At 39.2% G+C, this 23033-nt stretch overlaps 2 protein-coding genes across 3 annotated transcripts in view; one reads left to right on the top strand and one right to left on the bottom strand.

Moving 5' to 3' along the window:
* The window catches only part of LOC136858462 (uncharacterized), a 77227-nt gene extending 57616 nt beyond the window's left edge, over positions 1–19611 (bottom strand). The window contains exon 1 of the mRNA XM_067138019.2: positions 19503–19611. Within this exon, the coding sequence (XP_066994120.1) occupies positions 19503–19566 (64 nt within the window). The 5' untranslated portion in view covers positions 19567–19611. The remainder of the gene's footprint in view (positions 1–19502) is intronic.
* The window catches only part of qin, an 870645-nt gene that overhangs the window by 329854 nt on the left and 517758 nt on the right, over positions 1–23033 (top strand). The gene's annotated exons all lie outside the window — the stretch shown is intronic.

The following is a 23033-nucleotide window of genomic DNA, read 5'->3' on the forward strand; positions in this document are numbered from 1 at the left end:
AGAAAGTGGCACAACCTTTCAACATTTATCCCAGGAAGTGAAGAAACATAAAAAAGTGGCTCCTCAGGGATACCAACCGAGTCTCGGTGGCCGAATTTTTCAGCTATGAAATTCATAGAGAATTGATAGGTGTTCCCAGATGATGTCTAAAGCGTATGTCATGATGGGATCTGTTTGTACGTAGACAATTATCTCATAGCAGCATGTAAGTTATGAGGAACGCTCTGCATTCTATTAAATATATTTGGAAGATGGGGAAAGGTTCGAGAATCAAAGAGTATCTCGCAGTGAATAGTATTTTTCCGTGATCAGAGGAAGTAGTATTCTCTTTGGCTCGACAGGTAGTAATCAAACATGACTGCATGCAATGCTATTACTAAGGATGAAAATCACCTGCAGTTTGGCAGATTTTTAATGAAAGTGTTAGTCGCTTAGCAACCTACTAAGCGCATAATGTATTGCGGGTTAGGGTAATCCTGTAATAAGTTGATGACTACTGATAAATAAATCATAATAAAATCATGAATAAAAATGTATAAATAAAATTACTCAAAAACTTAATAAAATTAATAAGCATAATTAACCGAAATGTCCGTAGTATGGGCGCCAGAGTTCACCAGAATGGATCCCTCGAATTTAGATAAGAGCATGATAAACTTTATATCCCAGGGCGTGTACATAATGCTGCGTACTGGTACATCTGCTGCAGGCCTTACCTAACCTCCTGAAAACGACTAATTAGGTAGGAACTGCACCTAGGTTTATCAATAACACTGATTCTAAAATAGCTAACTATATTCTGAACAAATTCCGTGCATGAGCACCTCATCAACATACAACATTAGACATATAATACACACATAAAATATTGCTGGAAGACTCCATATTTACAACAACAACAATAATAATGAAAATCGTGGGAAAACGAAAGTGAGAACTAAGCTACCATTTGCAGATAGTCCGATGAACAATGTACATGTATGAAGATAAATACCCTTCACTGTCTCTATATCAATTCGACTTACCGATTCTCATAATCGGCAGTTATCACTTCACACAGATACTGTACCTTGTACTACTGTGTTCACATATTTTAACACTTGTAAAGATATATACACACGTCTGTCGATCCTCAACATATAAATTTATGGAAAGTCTGAGATAGCTTTCACCAACATATAATGCTAGGCCGCCACAAGTGCTGCAATACTTAATGCGCAAGCACTCTCCACAAACATAACACGACTACGCTCCACGAACGTTTGAAGTCCAGTCCATTGCAGCCATGTCAATCCAGTACCGTGTCTCAGCACCACTTCCTTCCAGTACAGTCCGTCAGTTGTAGTTGTAGTTATCTTCCTTCTCGTTCCTATACAATCACCTTCACAATCACCCTTACAATGTTTCTTATACAATCTCTCATACAATCATCTTGGTTGCTGCCGTATGACCAACCTTTATAGACATCAACATCCCCCTCCTTTCAGATGAGACGTCTGGATTGGTGCTTGCCAGCCAATCATGAGTGATCTCAAATCAAGACCAAGCCCTGAACTACTTCTTCCTCCCAAGACAATAACAAACTCTGGGGAGTTTTCATGAATCACCAAACTTTCCTGGTACAACAACAAGCTTATCTCATCAGGCTGGGATATATACATGAGTAAATGGAATTTCCTGACACAAGTACATCACAACAGACACTGGGGTAGCCAGATGACTCATTCAAATTACCAGAGTTATTACAGCAATGTTTTCCCACTGGTGCAAAACAAATTACTCATACCTACATATGTGGATATCTTCCAGCTTACCAATATAAATGGCAAAATATACAAATGAAATAATAATAATAATAATAATAATAATAATAATAATAATAATACAAATCGAATACTGACAATAATATCTCTAACTTCTACATATAATTCGGGGGTGTGATATATGTACTATCACATAACGCCCCCTTGGTGAATCGATGATATCATATATTATGATTCACCATAAAACAGAACTTCATAAATTATATAACTGAACTCTTAATTTACTGTAATAATGATATATACATTGCGTCTACTGCATTGTATTCGCACACACGAAATACAATTTGTCCAAACAATAATAATAATAATAATAATATGGCTATATACACACAACTCCGATTGTTTCATATACCATTGAATACAATCCCTTCTTACTACTGTACACATAACTCATAAATGATAATATATACATCCAAGGTGCAGATCCTATCTCTTATATCTGCGAAGGCTATAGATATTAAATGTCCCAAGGACCTTTTTTCAGCGGTTAGGAGCCTATAAGCACACTTGCCTATTCTACTGTCCACAGAATACGGACCCTGATATAATGAAAAAAACTGTACATAAACTTAACATTGGCATCGATAAGCGAGGAATGCGTACCGCAATAAGAACTAACTACGTCTAGAATCCACTCTATCTCACACACAAACATTCATACCATCCAGTCAGACAAGAATCATACAAACTTTCATTCGGAACATTCATAAAAAGGAAATCCCTCTTTCTGAAATGCGCGGGAATCTCACTACGTTTACTCTTCCACAAAACCATAATTAATGCAAGCAAACAGATCACATACTTTTTCACACATTCCACATCGATATCACTCAGCACGTCATTCAAATCTTTCACACATCTCTCAGAATTAAATAAAACATTACACACACGCTTGGATAGACTTTCTTTCATCTCACGCACCCTTCCATTCTCACTTACGCTCACTCTATTACTGAAATTCTTACCATAATACACTTCGAAATTGCTGTCATTACTACATAATGACCCAACAATTAATCCATCTTCACCACCTTCAATATCAGCTCCTACTTGCACCACTTTCATGCCAACAACACTGCTACTTTCGACTCTCTTATCAGAAGTTTCATTAATCTCAAAGTCACCATTTTCACACATAATGGTCCTAACTTTACTCTCCTCACGTACACTTAAATCAACAAAAACATCCTCATGATGTATACTCTGTGAACACACTTCACTTACTAAACAACCTTCATCAACTTCACAAAAAACTTCACTTTCAATTTCAGAAACTTCTACAAGATTATCGATCGCAGCACCGCTATTACCATCACCACTAGCACAAAGTAAGACATCCGACACAGCTTTCTTACCTTCATCACGCCCTCTATTCTCAAAATCTCCCTGAACACAAAACACATGGTCACACAATAATTCCTCTTTCACGTCTACCTCGTAACTTACCTGTTTCATCGCGTGAATAGGAATTTCGGTATCGGACTGCCTATCTGACCCAACTAAGAAGTCCGATTCCGGTTTAAATTACTTGACGTGGACTGTTCACTGTTATCATGTCTCGGCACTTGTTCTGGAGGTCTTTGATCCGTACGCCCCCTACTTTCTGATTCCTCTTGATTAGGTCTTCTGCCAAAATATTCCTGGTGATTAACTCCCTGATTAGACTGTCTGTTTCCCCTTCCGAAATTACCACCCTGATTCTCTTGCCTAGAATGACTGAAATTCTGATTATTCCTATCTCCCGCTACCTGATTACCTTGTCTCCCATTATCTCCGTAATTCCTACCTTCACTTTGCCTAGTCCTCCCCTGCCCTTCCAAAGCATCAAACCTCTCTAACAGCTGCTCTAATTCTTTAATCGTAACAATATTCTGCATACATGCAGCTAATCCGACCTTCTCAGGAAAATGCCTCAGCATCTGGCGGACTGTATCTCTCTCCGATGCTAGACCTTCAATATTCTGGCTGATCAGAACATGCGCCAAGAAATATTCCGTCATAGATACACCTTCCGGAGGTTTATACTTGCCAAATAGCACGCGATCTCTTTCCCTTCCCTGAATAGCTTCACTCCAAAATTTAGAACTAAATTTCTCCCTAAATTCCTCTAAACTCGAAATACCCTGTCTATAAACTTGAAACCAGGATCTCGCTTCTCCAACAAATGCAATATCCAACATCTCATCAACCATACTCCACTCAATCAAACCATCGTCAAGATTCTTGGAAAACCGTTTCTCCACTGTTTTCAAGAATTCCATCGGATTAAACTGCCGACCATTAAACTTGGGTAATTCAGAGTCCTTCGTACAAGATACGTACCTATTACATATGCTGCTACCTAATTGGATTTGACTGATCTCCTGCCTTAATTTCACATGACATGATTTAATTCCTTCTTCCACTACCATTCTGGCATTTCCTTCTACTGACTTGAGGTCATCTTTTACCGACTTAAGGTCTTTCTCCAATTTCTCATTCTTCTCATCTATACGCTTCGCTAAAACGTTCTGATTGGATTTAATTCTATCTATTTCTTCTACTTTATCTTCCACTATTTTTATTCTCTTATCACATTCCTTGCTGTTTTCAACAAATTCTTTCCTAACTACATTAAATCGGCATTCAATTTTCTCAGTCAATTCCAAGCATTGAGCTTCTACCTTATTATTGACTTCCTGAATTTCCCTGCTTTGATGGTCAAACTTCTGGTTCAGTTCATCTATTCTACCATTCACAGCACTACTTAAACTATCAATTTTACTAGACAATTCAACACTCACTAAATTTAACTCCTTACTCTGATTCTCAATCTTACTAGACAGTTCCGTACTAACTGAATTTAATTCACTATTAATACTGTATATTTCATTGCTTAAAAAACGCAATTCACTCTTCAACTCTTTACTCTGACTATCAATCTTATTGGACAATTCAACATTATTATTGTCTATTTTACTGGACAGTTCAACCTTCAACTCTTCATTCTTCCTATCCATTTTACTGGATAATTCATCACTCTTACTGGACAATTCATTAAATAGTGATTTAATCATACTAAAAGTTAAAACCTCCCCTTGAACCGTTTCCTTAACAACCCCTACATTCTGAGTTTGAGACGGGTTACTGGATTCCTCACCGATCGTTGCAAATTGATCTTTCCTACTATCAGCCATTTTGCTACTCTCACTTAAATTAGATAAACTCAATGTGGTGGAATTCTTTTGACTTCTCTTATCCTGATTCTTAGTACCAGCAACTTTCAAAACCTCTCTACTTCTCAATTTTATAATACTGGACTCGCTACAACATTTCTTCATACTCCAAAATACACATGAAACATATAAAACACTTCACTGACATAGTTTGCAGAATTCCAACCACACCTGACAAGTGCACCTACGCTTATAAGCCTAACAGATGTACCAATCATTCAGCCACACGTTGGGAAGCCATTTGTAACTCTTTGATGATAATAAAAAATAAAATCATGAATAAAAATGTATAAATAAAATTACTCAAAAACTTAATAAAATTAATAAGCATAATTAACCGAAATGTCCGTAGTATGGGCGCCAGAGTTCACCAGAATGGATCCCTCGAATTTAGATAAGAGCATGATAAACTTTATATCCCAGGGCGTGTACATAATGCTGCGTACTGGTACATCTGCTGCAGGCCTTACCTAACCTCCTGAAAACGACTAATTAGGTAGGAACTGCACCTAGGTTTATCAATAACACTGATTCTAAAATAGCTAACTATATTCTGAACAAATTCCGTGCATGAGCACCTCATCAACATACAACATTAGACATATAATACACACATAAAATATTGCTGGAAGACTCCATATTTACAACAACAACAATAATAATGAAAATCGTGGGAAAACGAAAGTGAGAACTAAGCTACCATTTGCAGATAGTCCGATGAACAATGTACATGTATGAAGATAAATACCCTTCACTGTCTCTATATCAATTCGACTTACCGATTCTCATAATCGGCAGTTATCACTTCACACAGATACTGTACCTTGTACTACTGTGTTCACATATTTTAACACTTGTAAAGATATATACACACGTCTGTCGATCCTCAACATATAAATTTATGGAAAGTCTGAGATAGCTTTCACCAACATATAATGCTAGGCCGCCACAAGTGCTGCAATACTTAATGCGCAAGCACTCTCCACAAACATAACACGACTACGCTCCACGAACGTTTGAAGTCCAGTCCATTGCAGCCATGTCAATCCAGTACCGTGTCTCAGCACCACTTCCTTCCAGTACAGTCCGTCAGTTGTAGTTGTAGTTATCTTCCTTCTCGTTCCTATACAATCACCTTCACAATCACCCTTACAATGTTTCTTATACAATCTCTCATACAATCATCTTGGTTGCTGCCGTATGACCAACCTTTATAGACATCAACATCCCCCTCCTTTCAGATGAGACGTCTGGATTGGTGCTTGCCAGCCAATCATGAGTGATCTCAAATCAAGACCAAGCCCTGAACTACTTCTTCCTCCCAAGACAATAACAAACTCTGGGGAGTTTTCATGAATCACCAAACTTTCCTGGTACAACAACAAGCTTATCTCATCAGGCTGGGATATATACATGAGTAAATGGAATTTCCTGACACAAGTACATCACAACAGACACTGGGGTAGCCAGATGACTCATTCAAATTACCAGAGTTATTACAGCAATGTTTTCCCACTGGTGCAAAACAAATTACTCATACCTACATATGTGGATATCTTCCAGCTTACCAATATAAATGGCAAAATATACAAATGAAATAATAATAATAATAATAATAATAATAATAATAATAATAATAATACAAATCGAATACTGACAATAATATCTCTAACTTCTACATATAATTCGGGGGTGTGATATATGTACTATCACAATCCTTCGCCTGCAATTATTAATCGTAATTTAATGATTTGACTTTATGATACTCGATGTTGGCTGAACTTCGAAACCTATCAATGTCTCACGATACACCGGCAGGTAATTCCGGAGAGAATAAAACAAAAATGAAGCGTATCAGCCTAGTAGAACGGGTGGATGGATTTGCCAAAGCAGTTTTTAGTAAACTTTTAATATATCGACTATTATTATTATTATTATTATTATTATTATTATTATTATTATTATTATTATTATTGTGGATCTTTGAGCGGATGCTGTGACTTCTTCGTTTCCATTACAGAATGTGACCGTAGCTGCTTGTTGAGATGTCTGTTCTGTGGATTGTGCTTTGGGTTGTGATTTCTTGAAATGTTACGCCTGTCTTATTTAGGAGACCAAGGTGAGTTCTGTTACGGTCAGTGGCGAAGCGTGAACTAACGGGGTAGACACAGATTTTTTAACATTTAAACTATTATTATTTTCGACGCATAATAATCTGTATTCAACATTATATTAATGATTACGAAACTAAGACAAACCCTATAACAACCTACAATCCTACGTGCACTCGTTTTATTTTTAAGTATAGACTAAATAGGCAGCGGGAGTTGTCAAATAACAACATACTTTTAGAATAAAAAATGCCGATATATTTCATTGTTACATAGATTTAATGAGAGAAATAAGAAATAAATATATTTTCGCACAAGTCTAAACATACAGTTCAATCCGCCTGTACTTCATTTCAGCAAAATCCCGTCTTGAAGTCAGTCATGTTGCTAAGATGCCACAGCAGTGCTCCTGTATAGCTAGAGTTCCCAAGTTAGACAGTCTCTGGTTGGTCATCGAATTCCTTAAACAGGTTTTAATTCGTTTGAAGGCACTCATAGCGCCTTTACTAGCAACTGACGCTAACTGTATATACAGCATCAATTTAAGCAATTTTGTTGTTTTCCGTATTCACACACTGGGGTTCATTATTAAGAATGTATGTCAATAGTTGTTGGGGTTATAATACCATAACTAATATTGGCGGGCAAGAAAATGCACGTATTTGAAGGGTTTTGATGCCATCATTCATTCATTACGTGTAAGTTTGCTATACTTCGTATTTGAATATTATATTGTTTATAGACGTGCCGTATAATAAAGTGAATTCAAATTAATTACACTAAAACCATGAATCACATGGTAGCCAATAAGAACACCGTTATAACCGAGATCCAAATACTAGCCAATGAGAGCAAGAAGAGACGCTGGTAAGTCTGTCTACTGGGCGGAGAAATCTCGCTATAGGAAAGTCCTAGTTCCACAGTCAGAACCTACAGATAACGTTAGTGTTCCTCTATCTGAAAGCCTTGAAAATCAAAGGGATCATACACAGAATGGACAGCGCTACTTTCGTCTACGTGCTTCGTGTAACTGACGCGAGCCCTGACATTGCCAAAGTGAGACGAAAATAATTAAATCGGGGAATAAAATATCATAAATGTAGAAATAATTAATGTTCTAAAAAATAATTGAATTAACTAGACAACATTTCGTTCACAAAATGTTAAGGGTACACACTGTCTACCCTGTCTCCCCTGACGCTTCGCCCCTGCTTTTGTATTCATCTCTTGGCACAGGCCAGAGTAAAGTGTACCTTCCACCGAAGTTGCTGGGGTATGGGTAGTGCTGAGTAATGACATTCAGAGCACGACTAGTGCATCTGAGTGTTATGAACTGGGCTGCTCATAGGGTCAGTCGTGCTGCAATGGTACATTCTGACCCAGTGAGGAAAGCAATGGCAAACTACCTCACTCCGCATCTTGCCTAGTACGCCTCAGTTTGGTGCTGCCATTGGTTTTTGGGGTTTCCTTATAACCGCATGACCTTTGGTGGTGCTATTTGAGGATCCAACCAGCCTCTGGGCCGATGACCTAACAGACAGACAGGTCAAACTGGTCATAGTGCCCTGGACATGCATCAACTGTGATTTGTGGTTGTACCCAATAGCACCCCATACCTTAAGGTCGTGAGTTGGCGCTGTATGTCTTGTGCGAATGCAGTCATTGTGATGCCTCTCCCTCTGTCTGCTGCGAACAAAAATGCGGCTGTCATTTTCAAACAAACAGAACCTGGATTCGTCCGAAATACTTTTCTGCTGCCATTGCTGTCCCCAGTGACGTCGTTCCATACTCCGTTCCAGTCTAGCATGTTTATGCACGTTAGTCAAAGGTAGGCGGAGAAATGGACGACACGCCGGTAGCCCAGACCGCAATATACGGCGATGGACTGTCACTCCTGATAGTGTGCTATGTGTTCCACTGTTGCGGCAGAGCTGAGGACGACGCAGATTTGTCCTGCAATGCCATTAGGATGAGGTGTCGATCTTCTCGGGGGGTGATCTGGGTGGTGCGACCAGACCCATTTCGTCGTGTTCTATGGCCTTCTGTGAGCGATTCTGTACACACCCGTTGCACTGCCGACAGACTTCGTCTCACACGAGCGGCAGTTTCCTGAATCACGTTCTCTCATGCCAATAATGCGCCCTCTTTTAAACTCACTCATTTGACGGTACGGTTCTCGCCTACGCCTACGAGGCATCCTGCACGTCTGCTCAAGTCACACTGATCCATTACCTTCGGTTTATAGAGACGAGCGTCGCAGTCACATTTTACCAGTCGGTGGTGGTGGTGCGCCGAGATATCGATATGGACCCTGAACCTGAGGGCCGACGTCGTTCAAGTAGTGATCATTTCTTCAGAACATACTAATGCACTTGTCTGTGAATATGAACTTCCTGTCTCTAGTCATTCAAGTGTTTTCGTTTTTATATACGTGAATGTAGTTAGTGGGACGTAAAGCCATTATTATTATTATTATTATTATTATTATTATTATTATTATTATTATTATTATTATTATTATTATTATTATTATTATTATTAAATTTCAGTGCATTTTCAATAACCCTATTGCCAATGCAATAAAAATGTTACAATGCCATAGTTAAAATCCGTTGGTACTGAACAAGTGGCTACGTCGTTTGGGTCACACAGTTTTCAGCTTACATTCGGGAGATAGTGGGATCGAAGGCCACTGTCAGCAGCTCTGAGGATGGTTTTTCCTTGGTTTCCCATTTTCACACTGGTCAAATGCTGGGGCTGTACCTTAAGGCCACAGTCACTTTCTTCGCAGCCCTAGCCTTTTCCTGTACCTACCTGTGTCAGTGTGATCTAAGGCAAATTGAAACAAAAAATCCTGTGGTAGTATGCAAGTAAAGATTTGTCTCCAAGTTAGAAAAACTGCAATTACGTATCTGGACGTCTTTTGCCAGTCGTAGTAGCGTGCAGGCCGTAAGTGGGATGGAGTACTTCGCTCTATGCTCGACCACCTCCGCAAATCTTCCTGGAATTGAATTAGTATTAGAGTGAACATCAGGGAAATGGGATTCACGTCATGATGGGGAACAGAAACTACGTTTTACTGGGTGAATCCATTGTAGATAGTCCCCAATTCTCGAGATGCCTTTTTCATTTCCTGACACAATAAATTAATGTTGCAGCAGACGGTGAAGCAATTCAGATTACGTATGCGGGCATGAGCGCATGGGATAGTGAACAGCCTCTTCTAGATTCGTAAGTCTTTATGCAAATACACCAGCCTCATGTCGAAAATTTACTGGCATGTAAGTGCGGAACAAAATCCTTACATCTCATCTTCTACGAAAACTGGAGAAAACAGAGTGAGTTGGCCGTGCGTTTAGGGTCACACCGTAAGACCTGTGTCGGTGCGACGTAAAGCAAATTGTAAAAGTAGTTAGTGGAATGTAAAATCACTTTATTATTAATATTTATTATTGTGATGTCCAGGCAGTGAAGGATTGACTGCGCGGAATTGATAGTGTAAGTGTAAGCTCGTATTACGGAGACCCATTTGTGGGACCCCCTGTTGGGAGTTGTGAATGGTTGCTGATTTTTACACTGGGAAATACAGGGACTGTGTCGTAATTAATATCACAGCTGCTATCTCATCAGTCCTTGACGTCTATTGTATCACTGAAAACTTATGTTCGCGTGTTGTATTCTGTAACTATTGGAAAACGAATCAACAGTAAATATTATCATATCGCGTTACACATCAGTGACATACATAATCTTTTCAAAAAACTAATCTGGGTGGTGGATAAATGTTAGCGTAAGGTATTCCTGTTGGCGTTTTGTCTTCCAGTCGTGTGCGTATGCTTGGTCGAGGAGGGTGGGGAGCTACAGCCAGTTGAATGTAAATGCAGTATTGCGTCATGGTCTTCGTGTCATAACTTCCGTGGTGCTGGGAGAAAGCGCTACCTTCCGGCATGCGTCTGTATGGCCAACATGTCTATAATATTTATGGATGTAAGCGCCATTGTCATTATGTACTGTAGGTAATTCGTGTTTATTAGGGCCTGTTAGATGTTGCTGATTGAGATGTTTGCGTCTAGTATGCAATTGACGATTTTTTTTTGCTATGGGCTTTACGTCGCACCGACACAGATAGGTCTTATGGCAACGATAGGATAGGAAAGGCCTAGGAGTTGGAAGGAAGCGGCCGTGGCCTTAATTAAGGTACAGCCCCAGCATTTGCCTGGTGTGAAAATGGGAAACCACGGAAAACCATTTTCAGGGCTGCCGATAGTGGGATTTGAACCTACTATCTCCCGGATGCAAGCTCACAGCCGCGCGCCTCTACGCGCACGGCCAACTCGCCCGGTCAATTGACGATTAATGTTCCTTTTCCTTAAGGAGTACTACGTAGTATTTTAAGACAGACGATTCAGAATTTGTAACAGTGCGCTGACGGAGACTATATGTACGGTGGGTTAGTTGCGGCGGTTGGGAATTAGAAATGGTGGAGGGGGCAGGGTACAAAAATGTATAGAAAAAAAAAGTACAGGGGGCCTGGGAATAGCACGGGGTAGACAATAAAACTGAAGCAGAAATATTTCGGGTGCATTACGGTCGTATTTACGTCTTCAGTATGCACTTACAGTATACCGTATTAAGTTAGTAATTTATACGAGAAAATATTCTATTCACCATAGGGATATAGTGAGTGTGATTAGGGCCTCCGATTTACCGTTGCCGAGTTCCCGGGGACGAATAGAAATACTGCACCACTTAACTCTTTGGTGTTTATCTTTTGGTGGCATCAATAGTGTAAACCTATTCTCTTGTGAAACAGGCCGATGACACGTTCAGTTTTGCATGGCAATAGTGTTGGTCGTATAGAAGATTCACGTCGATTACGTTTTTTAATATTTTGTAGGACGTGGCGCTAAGAAACAAAACAAAATAAACAACATAAAAACGTAAACATAGATTCTTATGATGAGCTGAACATGAATAAAACCGGCTTTTTACAGAATTTTAATGAACTTACCAAATATTTTTCTCAATCCTGGTAATAAACACGAGGAATATAACATCAAATATGATTACGTTTTCTGGTTCCCATCTCTCTTTACCCAGGCTTTGGACGGATAAATCTCCTCTTGATTTTATAAACCCACAACACTTGTCCGACTGTTCGGCCCCATGGCTAAATTGTTAGCGTGCTGGCCTTTGGTCACAGGGGTATCGGGTTCGATTTTCCGGCAGGTTCGGGAATTTTCACCATAATTGGTTAATTTCGCTGGCACGGGGGCCTGGTGTATGTGTCGCTTTCATCATTTCATCTTCTTCACTGCATGCAGGTCGCCTACTAGAATCGATTCAAAAGACCTGCACCTCGCGAGCCGAAATTGTCTTCGGACACTCCTGGCACTAAAAGCCATACGCCATTTCATTTCATTTCATTTCATTTCATTTCATTTCATACTTGTCCGATTGATGCTTTACACAAATCCAAGTATCAGTATCGTCCTTCGCCTGTCGCTTGTACCTGTATGCGTATCTCTCGGAAGTGCACACACAAACCTCCTTGGTCTTAGAACACAACTCCATGTTACAATTCCCAAATTTTAAAAGCCGCGCAGTGTGATCACTACTAACGTTAATGTGGTAATGAACGTGGAACTGCTATTCCCATCTGATATTAGGTGGTACTACGGATTGTCCTGGCGTAAATATGGAGAATACGGAAAAATCGTTCCCCGGTATTTAACGACGTAGGTACGAAATGTTCTCAAAAATCAAGTAGTACGGAATGTCCGTGGTACGAAATGTTCGGACACGGTTATTATATTTTCAAAAATCTCCACAAAGTTGGGGTGGGGGCTCCCTCCCGCTCCTCCCTTCTAATCGCCATCACTGCGGTGGGTTGAATTTTTTTTAATGGTTGCTGTTTAGTTTGCCTGAATTTATCTATCGTCTCTTAAAACAAAGAAACTTGGGGAAGTGGCAAATTAAGTATCAAACCGACGAGAGCAACTCCATGTGCTGATCACGGTTGGCTTTGAATTCGGAAGAGGCGTACTATTGATCCCATTCCTTTTATCGACCACCCTCAAACATGGCTTTTGCGTAATTTTAATGTCCCCGCTATAGCTAGCTTTCCTCATGGGCGATACATGCTTTTTATCTTCTCCATTACTTGTCTAAATTCGAACTCGGGCAGGTTATGAGGCATATTTTCTTGAATTAAGTCGCAGGGCTGACTGATTTCCAATGAAATCCCCAGTCTTTACTACCATTCGACAACAAAGATCAAAACCACTTCAATTTATTTTGGCATGCAGAATTTGTAAAGAGGTGAGTTCATCTGAACGGTGTTCCCTCTGCGCAGCAGTTTGTCGATAATGTACTTCAACTACGAAATGGTGCTGTGACTTAGGGTGGGCAAGATGGGAACGTGGGGATGAAAAGCGCAGGAAGAATTGTTACAACCCAAGAGCTGAAAGAGGCGGTGTTTCCAAATGTAGCTCAGCATTTCACCGATCACGCATGGCTTTGTCAGAGAGCTGGACGTCTAAATTCAAAGCTCATTATTTAGCCTTTCTCGTTGTCAGTCGAGATTTTCTTCTCACGACGCAGAGCGCAGTTCTCTTTATTTTCTAGACACGGCATTAGCCCAAAAACCTTATAAGTACGGATCGTGAAAGCATCAATGGCAACTCCTCTCCCATATTCCGTTAAGTGTACACACTGCTCATTCCAATCAGAACCTCACAGTAGGGATCGAATAGCTGGAATACTATGATGAGCCAGTGTATTACGTACCAGTAACCAGAGGAATGGCATACTAACGAAGAAAGTTACCTAACTCTCCAGCTACTTGCCGTCAATTTTCAGGCAGACTGTTTTACTCCCATCTATTGGAGATGAGTGGCAGCAAAAGCGACAAAGCACATCACAGCAGTGGTCAATTTTAATGCTATTGTTGATCAATTTTACGAGCTTTCGATATTGTAGACCTCACATTTATTTTTCTTCCTACTCTGTGATATTAAGGCATCTGAAGTGAGTCGTCCTTTTCGTGACTCCGTCTTGTCTTATTCGAGCGATCGTTACTTTACGTTTTCTTATTTTTATAATCATCTTGACAATTTTTCTTGTCGGTATGGATAGATGACCATGACCTTAACACAATCATGACGAAAACCTTAGCCAGTTAACACGGCTGAACAATATTTCAATGTGAGCAGTGCTCGGCGTTGATATGGGGAAGCAAGAAGTCTAAATTAATGAATTCTCTTGTAGTCGGTACAGTAAAGCTGAATAAGACATAAATGATCAGAAATTATTCTCTCTAACTTTTGTTATTTAGTACTTTTCGATTGAACCAATAACATAGCTATTTAAAAATTAAATTTTTAGGTTCCTTCCCCTAAACTACCAGTTTATCCAGGGCGAATACAATTATTTATAGCCTAGACTAGGTGACACGCTAACACGATTTCGGTGGCACGCCACATGAACATATTAACGTTTTTATATACGTCTTGTGCTACAGACTATACATATCTCATGGATCGTATAGTTATAGTATTTCACGTGTAAGAAATAAATATATGAAGTCAGTCAGTGAATGAAGTTTGACTTGTGTGTGATAGCCAGTAGCGCGTAATTATTCGTTGTGTTACTGTTTTCTGAATGTCGTTTTCGGTGTCGTAAATACAAACAGAAACTTAACAAAGATAGTGACCGGATTCTTTAAGAACACTGGACAACGGAATTCGGAGCCATAGAAAGAAGCAATAAAGCTATGTGTTGTCTGTGCTTGAAAACTATCGTGTTCCGCACATTCAATGTAGGCCTAAAGCGCCATTTCGAGACGAATCATTTAAATGTTCGTTCCTTGCAAGTGAAGAAAAAAGAGAGCTCGTTTCACAGAAAATCGAACAATACATAAAACAAACTAGTTGTTTTGTATCGTCTTTCAGGCCAAGGAATAATATCAGTGCGGTTATTTCCATCTGTCTCACTGCATATTAGAGCATGAGGAACTGATTTTTTCTGATGGTGAGTTCTTGAAAGAGACTTTCTTATTGACGCCCGATACATTAATATGAAGACTTTCCTAACAAACAACAAATAATTAACAGAATTATAGAAATGCTAGCCAGGCGAAATCCTGTTAAGGGTAGAATAATAAGAATGAGTGAAGATGTTTCGGAACAATTATTAAAAGCTGATTCGGATAACTCCCAGATATATTCAGTATATCTTGTTGAAATCACGTATGTGACCTTACAAGAAAGGATCGCTGTTTTTTCTGATTTCCTTGTGGAAATGTGATGAGGGAGGAGTTAGTTAAATTGTTGAGTTTACAAAATACGACAATAGGTAAAGATGTAATGAAGGATGTGAAGCAAGAACTTGTATTAAAAATGGGGTTTGACGTACAGAATATTGCCTGAAGTATGGTGGGTATTCATAATGGGTTTGTGCAATTTCTTAAAGAAAGAGTTAAACATCGTATTTTACAGTTCCATCGCATATTGCACCAGGAATCCCTATGTGCGAAGAAAGGTATGCAGTTAGTTGATAGAGTACTCTCGGTGGTAACTACAATAATTGTGAACTTCATACCTGCACGTGGTCTAAATAATCGCCAGTTCTTGAAAATGTTATAAGAAGTGGAATCTCACTGTGGCGTACTTGTAATGTACAATAATGTTCGCTGGCTGAGCCGTGGTCAAGTACTCCAGAGGCTTGTCGACCTTTTGGACGAAATTCGCTTCTTCATGATAGAAAAGCACGAAGAAGTCCCAGAACTCACGGACCCTATCTGGCCGTGCGAATGTATGTTTCTCCGTGATTTTACAGCAGTATACAATGATATGAATCAGGAACTACAAGGAAAGGGACATACTGCAGAAGATTGTTTGAGATCATAAAATCACTCCAGAGAAAACGTGTGTTCGTCAGGGATGTTGATACAAAGAATTTTAAGTACTTTCCTTCACTTAAAGTACAACTTGAACTCATGTCAAAGTTTGCAAATCAATTAATTTTGAAGTCACAATAAGTATTTGTAAGAAGTATGTGGACGTCTCAAAAAATGCAAAACAAGTAATTTCCAAGAAATTTTCCCAATTTCGAGATTTGGAGAAAATATTTCACTTTATTGTAAAACCTCGTATTACACAAATGAGTGACATTAAGGTCATTTTTTTACTGGCCATTTAGAAGTGGAGTTGATTGAATGTGAAGAAAGCAGTACATGGATGAACAAATTCGTACAACTTGGTGAAAATAAACTGTGCTGTTGATGGTGAATACTCTCTCCAGGAGCCAGACAACTTAATACGTGAACAATGGGACAGCCTCCCACAAAAGTTTTCGATGATGAAGAAACTTGCTACAGCATTACTTACTTTGTTTGGGTCATCATATTCGAATAGCTATTTTCTACAATGAACGTAGAAGCCGTCTTGGTTCAGACCTAAGTGCTTCTTGTGTGTTAATGAAGACAAGAAGTTATGAACCTAATATAAATGACATGGGTACTAAATGTGAGAACGAGATTTCACTTAAAGTCCATTAGCAATATTAGTGTTTTTAATTATTATATTTTATAATACTGTATTTAATGACGAAGTGTTACAATGAGAGCTTATTATATATATTTTTACAGGTAATGTTAAGTATTCTCCAAACTTACATACCGGTACTTAAAAATGTATTTGCAAAATACAACCACGAAATATGCAATCAAATGTATTTACAAGATATATATACTGAATAAATAAATAAAGAAATAAATCACTAAATGAATAAATAAAATATTATGAAACATAATTGGGAATTAAGAAAGGAAGTTGTGTGTGTGTGTGTGTGTGTGTGTGTAGGGGGGGGGGGGGTTGGAGCCATTCCTTAAAAGAAAATAACAAGTGGCACAGTAAATAGTTGAGAATAATAAACCAGACATAAAATGGCACACTAGCCGGAAAAGATTCGCCATCCCTGGCCTAGACTGTAATTCCTTATTTTCAGACTGTATATACCGGTACCGATTTTCATTAAATTTTGTTCACCCATTTTCTCGTGGCTCAGTGCTGAAATGGATTTAGTAACATAAATTAAAATTCATGACAATCTCTCTTATCACAGACGGTCCGGTAAAATGCATAATTCGTCGCCATAAGACCTATCCGTGTCGGTGCGACGTAAAGCCCCTAACCAAAAAAAAAAAAAAAAAAAGCATAATTCCGGGCGAGTTGGCCGTGCGCGTAGAGGCGCGCGGCTGTGAGCTTGTATCCGGGAGATAGTAGGTTCGAATCCCACTATCGGTAGCCCTGAAAATGGTTTTCCGTGGTTTCCCATTTTCACACCAGGCAAATGCTGGGGCTGTACCTTAATTAAGGCCACGGCCGCTTCCTTCCAACTCCTAGGCCTTTCCCATCCCATCGTCGCCATAAGACCTATCTGTGTCGGTGCGACGTAAAGCCCCTAGCAAAAAAAAAAAAAATAAAAAATGCATAATTACCGGACGAGTTGGCCGTGCAGTTAGGAGCGCGCAACTGTGAGCTCGCATCCGGGAGATAGTGTTGTCGAACCCCACTGTCGGCAGCCCTGAAGATGGTTTTCCGTGGTTTCCCATTTTTACACCAGGCGAATGCTGGGGCTGTACCTTAATTAAGGCCACGGCCGCTTCCTTCCCATTCCTAGACCTTTCCTGTCCCATCGTCGCCGTAAGACCTGCCTGTGTCGGTGCGACGTAATGCAACTTTAAAAAAACTTTAATTAACTGAGCTAGTTGGCCATGCGGTTAAGGGCGCGCAGCTGTGAGCTTGCATTCTGGGAATACTGGGTTCCAACCTCACTGTTGGGAGTACCGAAGATGGTTTTCCGTGGTTTCTAATTTTCACACTAGGCCGTACCTTAAGGGTACGGCCGCGTCCTGCCCACTCCTAGCCCTTTTCTATGCCATTGTCGTAAGACCTATCTGTGTCGATACGACGGAACGCAATTATTGTAAAAAAGATAATAATATATAAATGATGGGAAATGTAATCCTATATAACTTTAGTTATGCAGTTTTATCGATAGGACCACTAATAAATATATTTTTGAGAATTCAATTTGAGTCCTTCCCCTAAACTACCATTTCACTCAGCGTAAATACAATTACTTATAGCCTAGATGGTAGTGCCTTCTTCCCCGACGTTACATACACATTTTCATTTAATTCTCTTATGCCATTTTGTCGTGGTGGAGGTATATAATGGTGTACGGTCGAACAAAGTCAGGCTATGCAGTAAATATTAGATTAAGAAATTGTCTTAAAGGAAGCAGATGGGTATTGTTACTTGCTGCGTAGTAAAATAACTAATGGTAATAGAAGTAAGGCGGCATAAAATGCAGAATAGCACAAGCAAGGAAGGCCTTTCTTAAGAAAATGTTCACCTCGCACATTGATATAGGAATTAGAAAGATGTTTTCGAAAACTTTGGTCTGAAGTGTGGCATTGTATGGAAGTGAAACTTGGACGATAACTAGCTCAAAAAGATAGTAGACGCTTTTGAAATGTGGTATTACAGAAGAATGCTGAAGGTGAGATGGATAGATAGAATCACGAGTGAAGAGATACGAATCGAATTGGTGCTAGGAGACCGATATGGCTAAATTTGACCAGAAGAAGAGATAGACTAATAGGACACATCTTAAGACACCCAGGACTTGCACAACTGTTTTTATTTTTTAAAATACGGAAGTTCAGGTGGCAGGAACTGTAGGGGTAGACCAAGGTACGAATGTGACAAGCAGATTAAAGCAGATGTAGGATGTAGTAGATATGCATGAATAAAAAGGTTAGCACAGGATAGGGTGTTATCAAGAGCTGCATCCAACCAGACTCTGGACTGATGACCCAAACAACAGCGCGTACATAAATAGGCCTACAGAGATGACGGAAAATTAAACCATGCATTTCCATGTTGCTGAGGACACGTCTGTTACAGAAATCCCATTCTTTTTTATTCTGAGCAATGCACAGACAAACCTCTCATTTTATATATATAGGCTCTACTAATGCGAAAGAGGCATTTTAACACTGTTTGAAGAAAAGCTATTCGTATTTCCAAATCGTATCGAAGAACGATACGGGAAGGTTAGGTGTTCTCTTCTGATCGAAACATAATTTCCTGTAAACTACGTCAGTGTTCATACAGTCCGATATGGTGCCCCCCCCCCCCACCTCACTCTCTTTAAATTGTAAAGTTAACCCAGTATTAACAATGTCATAGTCCAGCTGGAGCCTTGCGGCTGAACTTGCATCTTGTTAATATTCTCATGTTTTATTTCCAGATCAGGAAATGATAAATAATTTGACTGCTTACCTGATACATAAAGCATCCGCAAGCATAGGAGCAACAGAGGGCCGAGTATGTGTCTGGAGTCCATGTTGTGTCTTCTTAGCCTGCCATAGTCAACTAACAGCAGTGAGAGTGTTTGGTAGGATTGGGGTCAGGCCTTAGGCAGCTCGCAGGCGAACCCCGCCCCTTCCCCCCTTACATTTCTTATACTGTATAGCTGCCCACTAAGGTTTGCTATTGTGTCCATTGCATTGTTAACTACTGTCATCAGACGGATACATTCTGCACATTTCGATGCATAATGATCAGTTTATTAAATTGTCGGGAAGAATTTCTGTCGTGTTTGAGGACGGTCGTCGTTTTTTCATTTAACATACCGAGCAAGTGTACCAAAATTGGTTGCGCGGTTCGGGGCGTGGAACTGTGATCTTGCATTCGGGAGATAGAGAGTTCGAACCCACCGTAAGCAGCCCTGAAGATCGTTTTTCGTTGTTTCCATATTTTAACATCAGGCAAAACCCGGGACTATACCGTAATTTTGGCCTTGACAGCTACCTTCTCAATCCTAGCCCTGTCCCATCCTTACGTCTCCAAACAACTTCTGTGAGTTTGGTAAACCAATAGCAAATAAATCTATATATATAAAATAAGAGTTTTGTCTGTACATTGCTCAGAATTTGAAAAGAATGGTATTTCTGTATCGGTCATGTTCACAGTAACAAGAAAATGCATTTTTTACTTTTCCGTAATTTCTGTCTGTCTGTCTGTCTGTATGTATGTATGTACACGCATCACGAGAAAACGGCTGAAGAGAATTTTATGAAAATTGGAATGTAAAGTCGGGTGATGAACCGCTACAATCTAGGCTATGAATTATTTGAATCACGCTGACTGAAATGGTAGTTTAGGGGAAGGCCTGAAATTTACTTCTCAAATATTTGTTATCAGTGGTCGTGTCTTAATGAAAATCGCTAGACAAATATGGGAAATAATTCGCGACAATATAGGCTATACACGCTGAGAAAAATGGTAGTTTAGGGGAAGGCCTAAAATTTAATTGTCAAATATTTATTTTATTAGTGGTCGTATCTTCACGAAAATTGGTATGCAAAGTCGGGGAATAGGTCGCTATAATCCAGGCTATCAATAATGTTATTCGCACTGAGTGAAATGGTAGTTTAGGGGAAGGCCTGAAATGGAATATATATATATATATATATATATATATAAAATAAGAGTTTTGTCTGTACATTGCTCAGAATTTGAAAAGAATGGTATTTCTGTATCGGTCATGTTCACAGTAACAAGAAAATGCATTTTTTACTTTTCCGTAATTTCCGTCCGTCTGTCTGTCTGTCTGTATGTATGTATGTATGTACACGCATCACGAGAAAACGGCTGAAGAGAATTTTATGAAAATCGGAATGTAAAGTCGGGTGATGAACCGCTACAATCTAGGCTATAAATTATTTTAATCACGCTGAGTGAAATGGTAGTTTAGGGGAAGGCCTGAAATTTAATTCTCAAATATTTATGTTATTAGTGGTCGTGTCTTAATGAAAATCGCTAGACAAAGATGGAAAATAAGTCGCTACAATATAGGCTATACACGCTGAGAAAAATGGTAGTTCAGGGGAAGGCCTAAAATTTAATTGTCAAATATTTATTTTATTAGTGGTCGTATCTTCACGAAAGTTGGTATGCAAAGTCGGGGAATAGGTCACTATAATCTAGGCTATCAATAATGTTATTCGCACTGAGTGAAATTGTAGTTTAGTGGAAGGCCATAAATGTAATCTATATATATAAAATAAGAGTTTTGTCTGTACATTGCTCAGAATTTGAAAATAATGGTATTTCTGTATCGGTCGTGTCCATAGTAACAAGAAAATGCACTTTTTTACTTTTCCGTAATGTCTGTCTGACTGTCTGTCTGTATGTATGTATGTATGTATGTACACGCATCACGAGAGAACGGTTGAAGAGAATTTAATGAAAATCGGTATGTGAAGTCAGGGGATGAGCCTCTAGAATCTAGGCTATAAATCATTTTACTCACGCTGAGTGAAATGGTAGTTTAGGGGAAGGCCTATAATTGAATTCTCAACTATTTATGTTATTAGTGGTCTAATGAAAATCGGTATGTGAAGTCGGAGGATGAGCCTCTACAATTTAGGCTATAAATAATTTTACTCACGCTGAGTGAAATGGTAGTTTAGGGGAAGGCCTAAAATATAATCCCCAATTATTTTGTTGTTATTAGTAGTCCTATCTTGATGAAAATCGGTATGCAAAGTCAGGAAATAAGTCGCTATAGTATAGGCTGTAAATTATTTTTTTTACGCTGAGTAAAATGGTAGTTTAGGGGAAGACCTAAAATGTAATTCTCAAATATTTCTTGTTAGAGGTGTAATCGATGAATGCTACATAACTAGGGTTACATAGTATTAAATTTCCTATTATTCATGTCTTATACATTGTTACCGTACTGGCTATGATCACAAAGATATTCACGATTTTGGATTTTTGTTACTAAGTCCATATCAGCGCCGAGTAACCAGAAATGGGTAAACAGTATTTAATGAAAATCGGTATGTAAAGTCGGAGAATAAGAAACTACAGTTTATGGTATAAAATATTTTACAAATCACAGAGTTGAAAGAAAACTAAATGTGAATTCCTACAATATAGAAAGTTCATAACATCAATCAACAATAACATTACATTGACCATTGTTTGTCGTGATGTGCTTTGTGTCATCTGTTGCCCTTCATCTCCGGTAGATAGGATTACTGCTGCGTACAGAGTATTTTTTATTTGATTTACGTCCCACCGACATAGATAGGTTTTATGGCGACTATGGGATAGGAAAGGGCTAGGAGTGCCTTAGGCCTTAATTAAGGTACAGGCCCAGCATTTGACTGGTGTGAAAGTGGGAAACCACGGAATACCATCATCAGCGCTGCCGAGAATGGGGTTCGAATCCACTATTTCTCGGATGCAAGCTCACAGCTGCGCACCGCTAACCACACGATCAACTCGCCCAGTCATACAGAGTGTAACAGCCTGCATGAATATTGATGGGAAGTAGCTGGGGAGTTAGATAACTTTCTTCTTTAGCATGACATTCCCCTGGTTTATAAATTTTCTGATAATACTGGTACGTAACGCACTGGATCATCATAGCATTCGGGCTATTCAATCCCTACTCTGAGGCACTGATTGGAATGAACAGTGTGCATATTTAGCGGAATAATGGCAGATGAGTGTTCATGGCAATCTGCGGCCTGGTCATCCCAGCTCTGGAACTTTGGACTATTAGATTGGCACCGCAATCTAACCGCAGCACTGTTCGTTAAAAGTGATAAAACGTGCGGCTTTCCATTTGATCGAGTATTTTATATGATAGCATTGCTTTTAAACGCTACATTCACACTTACGTTTTTGTAATGACCTATGTTGATTTCAGGTTAAGAAAACCACAAAGTCAGTCTTTCTGAGAATCCCGTAGCGAAGCACGGGTACATCAGCTAGTAAATAAATAAAATAAATTAA

The sequence above is a fragment of the Anabrus simplex genome, chromosome 1 (assembly GCF_040414725.1).
Source record: "Anabrus simplex isolate iqAnaSimp1 chromosome 1, ASM4041472v1, whole genome shotgun sequence".
NCBI lineage: Eukaryota > Metazoa > Arthropoda > Insecta > Orthoptera > Tettigoniidae > Anabrus > Anabrus simplex.